At 43.7% G+C, this 14,736-nt stretch overlaps 1 protein-coding gene across 1 annotated transcript in view; it reads left to right on the top strand.

The window, feature by feature from the left end:
- Positions 1–14,736, top strand: part of SF3B2 (splicing factor 3b subunit 2) — an 81,868-nt gene that overhangs the window by 29,263 nt on the left and 37,869 nt on the right. The window contains exons 7-8 of the mRNA XM_033956817.1: positions 1,537–1,642; positions 7,657–7,748. Of these exons, the coding sequence (XP_033812708.1) occupies positions 1,537–1,642; positions 7,657–7,748 (198 nt within the window). The remainder of the gene's footprint in view (positions 1–1,536; positions 1,643–7,656; positions 7,749–14,736) is intronic.

Here is a 14,736-nt window from a genome sequence, read left to right as displayed (position 1 = left end):
TCTCTGCCGATTTCCTCTGCCGCGTCTCTGATGACATCATCGGAAACAGACGCAGCAGAGGAAATCGCCAGCAGAAGGCCGCGAAGCAACATATTTAAAGTGCTGCCTACACGTCTGGAGCCCCGAGGTTTGTCGGCGGTGGGAGGGTCAGGAGCAGGCCGGATCGACAACGGCAGTAAAAGAAGTGGGGGGGGCAGAACGGAGCAGGGAAGAGAAGGTAAGAGAAGGGAAAGGGGGAGTGGGGGGAAAATGCTGCTACTGCTTCTACAAAGAAATGGGGGGGTAGGAGGGAAATGCTGTTGCTGCTGCATAGGGAAGTGGGATGGAAATGCTGCTGCGCAGGGAAATGGGGAAAAATGACAGACAGACAGCAGGAGGGAGGGAGACAGAAAGAAAGAAAGACACAGGGGCAGGGAGAGGGACAGAAAGACAGACAGAGAAAGGGGGTCAGAGAGAGAGTAAGCGGGAGAGGGAAGGGGGGCGGCTTTGGGGGGGAGGGGTGTGCTTGGGGCAAACAGCTTTGCTCTGGGGGGGAAGACAGAAGGGGCCATGGAGAGACAGGGAGAGGGATAGGGAGTTGCTTTGGGGGGAGGGGTGTGCTGGGGGGGAGACAGAAGGGGCCATGGAGAGATAGGGAAAGGGGGCTGCTTTGGGGGGAGGTGTGCTGGGGACAGACAGCTTTGCTCTGTGGAGGGAAGACAGAAGAGGGCCATGGAGAGACATTTGGGGGGGAGGTGGGTGCTAGGGGCAGACAGCTTTGCTCGGGGGGAGGGGGAGACAGAAGGATATAGACAGCGGCCAAGGAGAGAGAGATAAAGAAACACAGACAGACAGACACATCTATTCTAGCATCCGTTAATGTAACGGGCTTAAAGACTAGTTATTAATAAAAGTTTATTATTGCTTGATGAAATTTGGGACGTCATAAAAAGTCAAATTTCATCAAGCAATAGTAAACTTTTATTATAAACTGCACTCTTACAATTCTTCATATTGGAAATCTGTCTGGTTTGAAGACAAAAGGTTTTATTGGTGACCACCAAGATGTAGAATGAACTGCCTTGTGATCTTTGATTTTGAAAGGATTGTTTTAAGAAGACATTTCAAAGTTAATTTCTTTTTCTGTTGTTTTTTCTTAAATGATTTAGATCAACAAGATAATTTGCAATATGTAAGAGCATGAGGATAGAATGATAATCGTATTTGAAATGTTATTTGTAATTTGATGTTATTTGTAATGTTCTTTGCTGGTGATGTGGAGGAGAGAGCCCACAGCTTTTTATATCTGCAACACTTGATATTGTTCCATCTTCATATATCACTTACCCTATATCAAATCTTCCAAGACCTCGGCGGTACTGCTGTGCAAAACCAGTTTTTCACATACAGACTTTTGCCACCCAAATCGTCACTGGTCACACTTGAGATTGGCCATAAATAGCCATTTTAATCAGTAATCCCTTCCCTGTTTGTTTTGTGTATCGTGGTCTGGTTGATGATGAGATTTCCATAGTAATGTCCTGATATATTTTGCAGCTTGATGATCCCATTTCTGGACCCAAAATTCCTCAGGCTTTGGAAAAGATCCTGCAGCTAAAGGAGATAAGACAAGAAGAACTCATTTCAGTGCATGACATGGCAGGTAATGGTGGAAGATGCTAGTGGAGGGCTTACCACAAATTTAATAATCCGAAATGGTTTATAACGATAAAAAATCCATAATATGTCCAACATCATACATTCTAGTGCAATAGGAGCATCAATCTTGACCCAACAGGTTTTAGCCCTCCTTGACTGACATGTGTAGAGAGTCTCATTTACATACTCTTCTGCTCCTCCTCCTCCTCTCACTCTGAGCTTTGCTAGACTTCCTCAGTCTTTCTCTGTACACACACAGTTGTAGGAGCTTCTCTGTTCTGCTCGGGTTTATTTTCTAATTACACTTCTCCCTTGGTATTCATGGGGGTTTAGGGGCAGAGCCGGACCACGAAGTGTGAAAAATCACGAATAACTTTGTGTTGGTTCTGACCCACCCCCGGACCTTACCTGGTGGTTGCCTCCTCCTCCGTGCGTGTTTGCGGGGGGCCAGTGCAGGTGCTTCGGTCTCCTCTTTCCCCGCTTCGGTGTCGGGCCAGGGGAGCAAAGAGGATGCAGGTAAGAGGCGCTTGCCAGGAGGGGGGGGGGGAAAGTTGGGGCTATAGGATGCTGAGAGCAGAGATCGTTTCTCTCTTAGTACATAGAAACATATAGAAACATAGAATATGACGGCAGAAAAGGGCTGTAGCCCATCAAGTCTGCCCACACTAATGACCCACCCCCAGACTTCACCCGGCTAGAGATCCCACATACATATCCCATTTCTTTTTGAAATTGAGCACGCTGCTGGCATTAATCACCTGCAATGGAAGTTCATTCCAATGATCGACTACCCTTTCGGTGAAGAAATACTTCCTGGCGTCGCCATGAAATTGTCCACCTTTGATTTTCAGCGGATGACCTCTTGTGGTTGAAGGTCCTTTAAGAAAGAAGATATCGTCTTCCACCTCGATGCAGCCCGTGATATATTTAAAAGTCTCAATCATGTCCCCCCCCCCTCTCTCTACGTTCCTCGAGCGAGTATAGTTACAGTTTATTCAGTCTTTCCTCATATGGGAGGTTCTTGAGTCCCGAGACCATCCTGGTGGTCATTCGCTGAACTGACTCGATTCTCCGCACATCTTTTTGATAATGTGGTCTCCAGAATTGAACACAATATTCAAGATGAGGTCTCACCATGGATCTGTACAGGGGCATTATGACTTCGGGCGAACGGCTGACGAAACCTCTACAGATGCATCCCACCATTTGTCTAGCCTTGGATGCAGCTTTCTCCACCTGCTTGGCAGTTTTCATGTCTTCACTAATGATTACTCCCAAATCACGTTCTGCCCTAGTCCTAGCTAAAGTCTCACCATTCAGAGTGTAAGTTCTGCACGGGTTTTTGCTGCCAAGGTGCATGACCTTACATTTTTTGGCATTAAAGCCTAGCTGCCAAGTCGAGGACCAAAGTTCCAATAAGAGCAGGTCCTGTTCCATACTGTCGGGCAAGGTGCTGTTATCTACTATGTTGCATAGTTTGGCGGCGTCGGCGAATAGTGTTATTTTACCTTGAAGCCCTTGAGTCAGGTCTTTTATGTATATGTTGAAAAGGATCGGTCCCAAGACCGATCCCTGTGGCACTCCACTGGTCACCTCCGATGTATTGGAGGGGGTACCGTTAACCACTACCCTCTGGATTCTACCACTTAACCAGTCATTGACCCATGTCGTCAATATCACTCCCAATCCCATCGAAGTCATTTTGCTCAACAATCTGCGGTGCGGAACGCTATCAAAAGCTTTGCTGAAGTCCAAGTACATGACTTCTAGAGACTTCCCCATATCCAGTTTCCTTGTAACCCAGTCAAAGAAGCTGATCAGATTGGATTGACAGGACCTTCCCTTTGTGAATCCATGCTGCTGGGGATCCTGTAGATTCTCCTCGGTCAGAATCGTATCTAATTCATGTTTAATAAGTCTTTCCATGAGTTTGCTCACTATTGAGGTGAGACTGACCGGTCTGTAATTCGCAGCCTCCGTTCTGCAACCTTTTTTGTGCAATGGAATGACGTTAGCTGTTTTCCAGTCCATGGGGACTTTTCCGGTACTTAGGGAAAGATTGAACAGCATGGATAGCATAGGACCTGGGCCGGGCAGCCTGTATTGTGAAAGGCCGGGGAGTAGCTGGAGTCTGCTTGCGTGTGTGTGTTTAGGTCTGTGTAGGCCCCGACTACACTCTTCAGAGTCCGGGTTCTCGGTGCTCTTCGTTTCTCTCACATCGCCACAAAGATGAACCAGTCTGTTATTATGATGAGGCCCTCCTCCGCCTCCCTCCTCACCCCAATCCAAGTCCCGGGGTTGTTTTTTATTCAATTCTCAGGGAGGGGGGGAGCTGGGGAAAAAAAATTGCGAATAATCTAATCTAATCTAATCCTTAGGTTTGTATACCGCATCATCTTCACGTTTCGTAGAGCTCGACGCGGTTTGGAATAAGTGAAACCGCAAACGTCGGAACCGCGAATAGGGAGTGGGAAGTGTATTGTTAGGGGTTTTTTTTATCCGATAACGAGGCTTTTTGTGCTGCAGAGGCTCTCAGTTACCTCGAGACATCTCTGGCTGTGAGACAACACAGACTCTCAGGTTAGAGGTCTGTAGCCCTCAGGCAGCTGCTTTTTTGGATTCCTGTGAGGCCAGCCTGCTTCAACAGTTCAGAGGCTCAGGGACTGTTCCCTTGGAAATAAACTTGCCCCAGGGCTCATCCACAATGGGTTTGAGTGCAGGCTGTTTGGCTGCAATGGCGGTTTTGATCCTGGATAGGGGCCGGCTGTGTTTCTCCCCCATAATTTTGCACAGGCTTTGGTGGAGATCTGAGGATCCACTCCAATGAGGGGTCTGGACAGCAGTCCAAAGAAACAAGCTGTCTGGATGTTTCTAGGCTAGCCTGAGGCAGAAGTCTTCTCATACCTCTGGTTAGAGGCTAAGTATATAGCAGCTCCCGGCACAAGCATGGCTGGTTACAGCCTATGGGAAATATTGATGGGAAAGGAGGTCCTCTAAATGTGAGTTTTTGAGGTTAGGGACAAGTCCGCCTGCCTCTAAAAACTCCTTCCTTGAATTTTTTGAGTTTGTATTAAGTATCCATGGGCCATTTTAGGCACCAGAATCACTGTGGTGGTGGCCATCTTAGATTTTCTGATTTTCTTTTAAAAGCTTCCATCTACTTCAAAACATCTCATTCTTAATGTCCCTCCAGACTGACACAGACAGATAGGTTTATGCTCCTCTTCCAACAGGTAGAGACTCTACAAACCCGTGACTTCAGCAACTCCAGCAAAATGCAGAAATAGGTCTCACAACCTGTAAAAGTCTCCCATAGTCTCATGTCATTTATCTCATCTTTTAAATTGTTTGCAAAAAAAAAAAAAAAAATAGTGCCGGTCTGAAGGGATGTTTTTAATTTGTACTTTCCTTCCTAACAGATTTTTTTGTAGTTGAGGCCTTCCGCATGGTGGTTTGCAATGAGCACTTCTCAGCTGAAGATGTGCTCTGCCTGCTTCCACCGAGGCTTCACTGATGCCATCGTCTGCATTTTAAAAGAGGGGATTTCTCATTGCAAATCATTAAATGAGCGCAAAATTCTTTTTTTTTTTTTTAAATTCTTTATTTATTTTTACATATTACAAGTGTATAAGAAAAATCATTCGAACTTATAAATATACACTTAATTAACTTTCATATATCACTAAAAATATAACTTTTCAGCCAATACCACCTATATTCTATGATATTTTGAATATTATGAACTATTCCTAGTATCTAAACAATTGATATCAAGTTAGAAAACCCTCCCAACCCCTCCCTCCCCTTACAAAAGTTCCATTCCCAATACATCAAAAACAGTTAAATACTCTTATACATTATAGGATTTAATATTTATTACCCACCCACACCCCTCCATGTCAAATATCTTATATGGCTAATTAACCTTGAAGAGATCACTGGGGAAATCATTTTGTTAAGCACCTTAAAAACCAGGCATCATATTTTAAATCTAATAACGCTGTTCAATTGGCAACCAATATAAAATTTTCAAAATAGGAGTAATATCATAACGTGAAGCTCCTACCAAAATTATTGCTGTAGCATTTTGCAAGGCTCGTATATAGCTTTTTGGTAAACCCACCAAAAGGCTGTTAAAGTAATCGAAAGCTGGGAAAACAGTACTTTGAACAATTAACCGAAAATTAGTCTTTTTCAAAAAACTTTTTACTGGGTCTTAGCCCTAGCTTATGAAAAACAGAGCTAATTTTAGAAACTTGATGTTTCATAGATAATGTAGAATCCATTATCACTCTAAAATTTCTCATCTTCTCTACTATTGGAATTTCAGTGTCATCAATCTTAAAATTGTCTAGGACATCAGAAGATTTATAATCAGCCATGGTCTATCTGTAATTGGTTACCCCTCATCCACTGACCAATCACAGATAAACACATTCACAGTGCTTTTAAAGTATTTTCAACAGTTTTATAAATTCTTATAAGAAATTGTATATCATCTGCATAAATTCTGAAATTATGTTCAAGACTATGTAATAGTTTACAGATAGGTAATAAAAAGATGTTAAACAGAGCATCTGATAAACAGGAGCCCTTTGGTAATCCTGTCAGAGAGTGAAACAGTGTGGGTGTATTGCCATTAAATGTAACACAATAGGCTCTAGCATTAAGAAAGGATACAAACCAATTCAATACCGAACCATTAATTCCTGTTGATCAGAATGGAATGATTAACACGGATATACAAAAGTGACCAGAAAATAGCATTCATTTCATTCAAAACTTTCTCTAATCACATCAAATAATGATAGCATTAACTTCTCAGTAACTTCTCAGCATTGCACGGAATCCAAATTGGTTAGAATCAAGAATATTATGAATGTCTAAAATATCTAGCAACTGTTCATACACCACTTTTTCTAGCAACTTTGCCACGAATGGTAAGGAGGAAATAGGCCAATAATTGGTGATTAGATTACAATCAAGTTTGTCGTTCTTTAGAAGTGGCCTCACTGATGTTTGTTTGAGCTGAGCAGGCACTATACCTTCTAATAATGATTTATTGATGATGGTGGTAAAAACATCAGCAGCCAATATACTGATACCTTTCAAAGTAGAAGATGAACAAAGATCTAAAGGACAATAATAATTACTAATCCTTTTAAATAAATAACAGTTGTTGAGTAGTTACTGGTGAAAAAAACCTTCCAAAGCAAAATATCATCTAATGGGCATAGATCCTCTTTAGGTAATAATAATGAGCCAAACTGCTGCACAATTATTGTAATTTTATTTTTAAAAAGCACAAACCTTGTACAAACATTTGACAAGATAAGGACGTATCATTTGCTGGAGCTTTATTGGAAGTAAGCTTAGACACAATGAAAAAGCTCTTTTGATGCAGATCTTCAATAACAGAATTAATGTACTTCTTTTTAGCAGCTATAACAGAAAAATTGTATGATTTTAATTCAAAATTATAAGTCTTGAGCGTTCACATTTCTTGGGGGGGGAGTGTATTGGGAAGATGCTTAAGGCTGCTGTATAAGCACAACCTGATATTTGGGGATTGGAGGCCTAGTTGCAGGAAACTTGACAATTGCTGCATGAGAGCTGGCTGTAGAAGGGGGTTGTTGGTCTGTGACTTCTCTAGGGAAATGTAAGAGACTCAAGGTTTTCATGAAATGTATCAGTTATGGGGTATACTATGTCTGTCACAGCAGCAGGAGCTCTGACTGGAGGACAGAGAAAAGCACTGGCTACAATTACACACAGTAAAATGTCAGGTCTGAATAGGCAGAGCAGTGAAATCACCACTCCCCTTATTCTTCCATCTGTTTTCCATAATGTATGTGTGTGTCTGTCTGTCTCTCTCTTCCCCCACCCTCCGCCACCTTAGCGTGTTAACGTGCCATCAGGCGAACTGATCACAAATGCGAGCCCTGAGTTTGGTTTTTCCATTTGTAAAGCATTGTTTTCCATGCCTTGTTCCTTTATCCTGTTTTTCGTTCTTTTCAGATGATGACGACATGGACACAGAATGGAGATCCTCTGGCGGTTTCTCTGCCTCTGAGACAGAAGACGACTTTGCTGGGCAGACCAAAAGAGAGGTAACGTGGAGCCCTCATGCCAATTTATTGTCAGGTTTGGCTAGATTTGCTTTTCTGAAGGAAATCCCAGGTCAGAGCTGTCTTAAGGCCAATGTGACGGCACTGCACTCTGTAGATGGCGAGAACCCCTTAGCAGTCACATTTGCAAAAACCTAAGAAAAGGTTGGGTGGAAAGAGAAATAGCTTCTTACCCTGTTTTGGCTCTCTGGAGCACAAAAGACAAATTTGCCATGGGAGAAGCAAGTTGAGTTGATACAGTGCTACTGAGGGAAGAGTAAAGAGAATGAATGGCAGAGCAAGGTGAATTGGATTTGGAAAAAGCGGTGCAAAGCAGCTAGGAGAGCAAGGTTTGGAGAATGGGGAAAGAAACAGAAGTGGGTAAAAGTATATGGTAGCGAAGGGAAAAAAGTGGTAGAGGAAGCACTAGGGTGAGAAAGTAGATGTCTACAGCCGGTAGGGATGCAAATGGGAAAGGGGAGAGAAATAAGGGAATTTTATAGTACAAGGATACAAATAGAACACAATATAAATCCAGAATATATAGCAGTGTGTATTGGGAGGGAGAAGAGCATGCAGTGGTAAGGAAGAGGGTAGCGAGATAGTGAATGTGTGGTAGAAGGGGGAAGGAAGAGAATTGGGCAATTGCTAACCCTACTTAGTACAAACAGATGAAAAAAATCCATCTGGTGCTTGTGTTTTTATGGGCCCTGCAAATAGTTGGTTAGCAGACTTGGGCTGTGTCGTTATTTAGGCTTTTTATGATAAAACAAAACTTGGAGCATGTAATATATTTTTGTAATTTGTTAGTGTGGCACTCCTGCTAAAACTTTTCAAGAAGAAATTATTAAAAAAGAATTTTAGAAATGGTGCAATCAGTCCAGGGTGCACATGCAATGGCTGCAGGGGAGAAGGATGCTTGAAAACCCTCCTCTGGATGTCGAGATACCTATTTTTACTGCAGTAATTTTTAAAATGGACCTATGAGTAAAAAGAACCTTCTGATGGTCAATAAAAATGATGTTCTAGAGTTAGCTCACTGCCTTGCTGCGGGATAAAGGATGTATTATTTAGGATGTGAGATCTGAAGAATAATAATAATTTTATTTTTATAGACATAGAAACATAGAAGATGACGGCAGATAAGGGCCAGAGCCCATCAGGTCTGCCCACTCTACTGACCCACCCCAAGTCTACTATCCTAGGGATTCCACTCCTGGTGACAGGTTCCCTTGGCTTAACCCTCTAAGGGATCCCACATGGGCATCCCATTTGCTCTTAAATTCTTGCACGCTGTTTGCCTCGATCACCTGCACCGGGAGCTCTCTCGGTGAAGAAATATTTCCTGGTGTCGCCATGAAATTTCCCGCCCCTGAGTTTGAGCGGATGCCCTCTTGTGGCTGAGGGTCCTTTGAGAAAGAGAATCTCTTCTTCCATCTTGATATGGCTCGATCATGTCTCGATCATGTCTCCTCTCTCCCTACGTTCCTCGAGTGAGTACAGCCGCAAATTTTTCAGCCTTTCCTCATACGATAGACCCTTGAGCCCCGAGACCATCCTGGTGGCCATCCGTTGCACCGACTCTACTCTCAGCACATCTTTTCGGTAGTGTGGCCTCCAGAATTGCACACAGTATTCCAAATGAGGCCTCACCATGGTTCTGTATAATGGCATTATGACTTCAGGCTTATGGCTGACGAAACTCCTGCGGATGCAACCTAATAACTGTCTTGCCTTAGATGAAGCCTTCTCCACATGATCAGCAGTTTTCATGTCTGCGCTGATGATCACTCCCAATCTCGTTCTGTTGAAGTTCTAGCTAAGGTCTCACCATTCAAGATGTAAGTTCTGCACGGATTTCTGCTGCCGAGGTGCATGATCTTGCATTTCTTAGCGTTGAAGCCCAGCTGCCAGGTCGAGGACCAAAGCTCCAACAAATGTAGGTCCTGTGTCATACTATTGGGTGAATTGCCGTCTCTCACTATATTGCATAGTTTGGCGTCGTCAGCGAATAACGTTATCTTACCTTGAAGCCCCTGAGTTAGGTCCCCTATGAATATGTTGAAAAGGAGCAGGCCCAAGACTGAGCCCTGCGGTACTCCACTGGTCACCTCCGATGTTTTAGAGAGGGTACCGTTAACTACCACCTTCTGAAGTCTGCCACTCAGCCAGTCATTGACCCATGTAGTTAGTGTTTCTCCCAGCCCCATTGATTTCATCTTGCTCAACAGCCTGCGATGCGGGACACTATCGAAAGCTTTGCTGAAGTCTAGGTATACGACGTCCACGGATTCTCCCAAGTCTATCTGTTTTGTTACCCAGTCAAAGAAGCTGATGAGATTGGATTGTCAGGCCCTACCCTTGGTGAATCCGTGTTGACTGGGATCCTGTAGATTCTCCTCATCCAAGATTGCATCTAATTTACGTTTGATTAGTGTTTCCATGAGTTTGCATACTATTGAAGCGAGACTCAAGGCCAGCCGATGGGAGACTGTAGGAGCTGTGCCTAGTCCTGAGCACATGGTAGAACAGCCCTGAGCACATGGCAGAACAGTGAGCGGAGCAGGGAGCAGAGAATGTGCTAGCAGGAAGGAGTGGAGAGAGGAGCAGAGAAGGCGGTGCTAGCAGGGGAAGAGGCGAGAGCTAACTCCGCCCACCCCCGATGTCACCAGCCAAACTCCCCCCATAAAAAGGGACGAACCAACGGCGCACGGCAAAGGCGCTCGCCTTAGCGAGAGCGCCTTTGCGAAGGGCCTCAAGAAGGGCCTCAAGGAAAGGCTCCGGATAACGAGAGAGCGGATCAGTAGAGGAGGAAGGAGAAGAAGAGCAAGACAGGGAGGAGGAACAAGGCGCTAGGAGCGCCGGAGCACGAGGGAGACTTTGGGGCAGAGGCAGGACAAGCTCCGCCCACCGCTCAGCCGACAAGAGGCAACGCCACCTTGGACTTGGTCCTAAATGGCCTCACGGGACCGATAACAGAAGTGGAAGTCATGGTTCCACTGGGAACGAGTGATCACAATGTAATCAACTTTAAACTTGACATCGGGAAAGGGAAACATGCCAAAACCTTAACCACCACCTTGAACTTTAAAAAGGGTAAATACGATCGCATGAGAGCCATGGTAGAAAAACGACTCGAAAAGAAGGTGGACAAACTTGAAACGGTAGATCAGGCATGGTCCCTACTGAAAAATACTATCACAGAAGCACAAGATCTCTACATTCCGAGGATTTCCAAAGATCGGAGATCAAAGAGCAAAAGAGAACCGGCATGGCTTACCAAACAGGTGAAGGAAGCCATAAAAGAAAAGAAGGACTCTTTCAAAAAATGGAAATACATAAAGACAACCGAAGCCTGGAACAAACATAAAGATGATCAGAAGAAATGTCACAAGGCGGTGAGGGATGCAAAACAGGAATATGAGGAAAAAATAGCCCAGGAGGCCAAAAACTTCAAGCCCTTCTTTAGATACGCGAAAGGGAAAAAACCTGCAAAAGAGGCAGTGGGACCCTTGGACGACCAGGGAAGAAAAGGGTACATCAAGGAAGATAAACAAATCGCAGACAAACTAAATTCCTTCTTTGCGTCCGTCTTTACGAAGGAGGACACCTCAACAATACCTGAAGCGGAGAAAGTGTTTGCAGGAGAAATAGAAGACAGCCTCACCACAGTTGAAGTGGACTTAGACCAGATATACTATCAGATCGACAAACTTAAAAGTGACAAATCCCCTGGACCGGATGGAATTCACCCGAGAGTCTTAAAGGAATTGAAGGTTGAAATCGGAGAGTTATTGCAAAAACTTGCAAACCTGACAATCAGAACTGGACAGATACCGGACGACTGGAGGATAGCGAACGTCACCCCAATTTTCAAAAAAGGATCGAGAGGGGAACCGGGCAACTATAGACCTGTGAGTCTTACGTCTGTCCCCGGCAAGATGGTTGAAGCACTGATCAAGGATAGCATCGTCCGGCACTTGGACGCACACGACTTGATGAAACCCAGTCAACATGGATTCAGGAAAGGGAAATCATGTTTGACGAATTTACTCCAATTTTTTGAGACCGTGAACGAGCAAATTGATAGTGGGAAGCCGGTGGACATAATATACTTGGACTTCCAGAAAGCGTTCGACAAAGTTCCACACGAAAGACTTCTCAGGAAACTACAAAGCCATGGCATAGAGGGGGATTTACAAAGATGGATAAGCAAATGGCTGGAAAACCGAAAGCAGAGAGTGGGCATAAATGGGAAGTTCTCCGACTGGGAGAAAGTGACTAGTGGTGTACCCCAGGGCTTGGTACTTGGGCCGATCCTTTTTAATATTTATATCAATGACCTGGAGGAAGGAACATCCAGTGAGATCATCAAGTTTGCAGACGATACAAAACTATGCCGGGCGATCAGATCGCAGGAGGATAGAGAGAAACTCCAGAGCGACTTGTGTCGGTTAGAAACATGGGCGGAGAAATGGCAGATGAAGTTCAATGTGGAGAAATGCAAGGTAATGCATTTAGGCAATAAGAATAAGGAATACGAGTATACAATGTCAGGTGCAACTCTGGGGAAGAGTGAACAAGAAAAGGACCTGGGTGTACTGATAGATAGGACCCTGAAGCCGTCGGCACAATGCGCGGCAGCGGCAAAGAAGGCAAATAGAATGTTGGGCATGATAAAGAAAGGAATCTCGAGTAGATCGGAGAAAGTTATAATGCCGCTTTATAGGGCAATGGTCAGACCACACTTGGAATACTGCGTCCAACATTGGTCTCCCTACCTAAAGAAGGATATAAAACTGCTGGAGAGGGTGCAGAGACGAGCAACAAAACTGGTGAAGGGTATGGAGAAACTGGAATACGAGGACAGACTTATAACACTAGGATTGTTCTCCCTTGAGAAAAGGAGACTGCGTGGGGATATGATCGAGACCTTCAAAATACTGAAAGGAATCGACAAAATAGAGCAGAGAAGATTATTTACATTGTCCAATTTGACACGGACTAGAGGACATGTAATGAAGCTAAGGGGGGACAGGTTCAGGACTAATGTCAGGAAGTTCTGCTTCACTCAGAGAGTGGTTGACACCTGGAATGCCCTCCCAGATGAGATTATTGCGGAATCGACCATCCTAGGCTTCAAGAGCAAACTAGATGCATATCTCCTTAAGAGAGGCATATAAGGATATGGTGGACTATAAATTACGCCAGGTGTACACCTGGCAGGGCCTCCGCGTGTGCGGATCGCCGGACTTGATGGACCGAAGGTCTGATCCGGAGATGGCAGTTCTTATGTTCTTATGTTCACCCCCCGCTGCGTCAGCAGCTCGCGACCGGCCACTGCACTGCCTATACCGCCCTACCACATAGTTCTAGGCGGTTCACATACAATGTGATGATTAAAATACAATACTCTAAAATACAATATTCTAAAAAGTTAACTAAAATTATACAATAAATGAGTAGATAATTGAAATGCAATATATTTGAATTCCATAAAATTCAGTCAAAAAGTGCTAACTATATGATCAGTATAAGATATTCTAAAAAGTTGGGCTTAGAATACATTATGCTATAAAACAATAAGATTCAGCAGAAAAATACTAGCTGTGAGATCAATATCTAATTTACCAGTAAATTATCTGGGACATCAATTTACATATTTTTCAAATAAATCAGTTTTTAGTAATTTCCTGAAGGACATATATGAGTGAGCTTGAGAAATAATGGTTTTTAGCCATTGATCCATTTTACCTGCCTGAAAGCTACCTGCAGTGTTTTGTTTGGCCTCAGGAGGTCACTGCTGTATTCTGAATTGCAGGCAACACATTTTAAGATATGATGCCATCTCTGCCATGTGTATGGCTTTTTAGCACCATCTTTGAAGATTTAGCACCTGCTGTAGAGTGGGGAAGAAAAAATTAAGCTATCAACACGCATCTACCACTGTAAAGTTTTGAAAGTCATCCCCCTATTTTTTGCTGATCATTGGCTTCTGGTCCATGCTCAGAGCTCTTGGTCCTTACCTGTCAGGACTGCCTACCATCTGCTCCAGCTTATATTAACAAATTGCTAATCCCTTACTCCCGCAGCAACCTTTTATGCCTTCCCTCACCTTCTCTACATCTCACAATCTCCTGTGAGACAACATTCAGCTATCTAGTATCTAAACTATGGAATTCTCCACCCCCCCCCCCCACACACACACACAAACACACTTAGATTAATGGACTCCCACTGCTCTTTTAAGTCTCCACTCAAGATTTAAATGTTTTCCAAAACCTTACACCCTAGCCCCATGTGTGTATGGTTGCGTTTTTTTGTGGGGGGGTTTTAATTTAAATTCTAGTGCAAAAGAGTCCTGAACCACGGGTTGTATAGAAGGCATCTTCTACTTTTTTTTCTCTCTTGGTTCCGCCTCCTGCATCATTGGGCAGTGTTCTAGCTCCTCAGTTTCTTCCTTCTACATTTGAATTAGAAGGTGCCTTTCTGATCTGCTCTGATCTTTATCTGGATCTGGAGGCTTTTCAGTGTGCCAGAGGTCCCTAGTGTTACTGAATATTTCATAGGGTGTCCTAATTTTTTCACCAAAATTATATACAGGATGAGAAAGAACCTATACTTCTTTACAAAATACCCTTCTGAAAAACAATTCAAAATCTTCATCCAATTTATTCAGAGGTGTTATTCTGCTATGAAACGCTCCTAAAACACCTTAATCGCTTTTAATTAGTGTCAAAGGGGCAGAGCCTCAGATCACTAATTTTTTCACATGACTGCATATCCTCAGTATTGGATTATCTTCTACATTTATCCAACTCAGGTCTTAAAACCACTTCAGTTAGAGTTCATCTCAGTACTATCAATGCTTTTCATGAACCAGTCAACGGCAAACCTCTGACTGCTCATCCTCTTGTTTCCAGATTCATGAAAGGCATTTTCAATATCAAACCGCCTCCAGTGGTTTGGGATCTTAATGTTGTTCTCTCTA

The sequence above is a fragment of the Geotrypetes seraphini genome, chromosome 8, assembly GCF_902459505.1.
Source record: "Geotrypetes seraphini chromosome 8, aGeoSer1.1, whole genome shotgun sequence".
NCBI classification, from domain to species: domain Eukaryota; kingdom Metazoa; phylum Chordata; class Amphibia; order Gymnophiona; family Dermophiidae; genus Geotrypetes; species Geotrypetes seraphini.
This window is presented reverse-complemented; position numbering and strand designations above follow the sequence as displayed.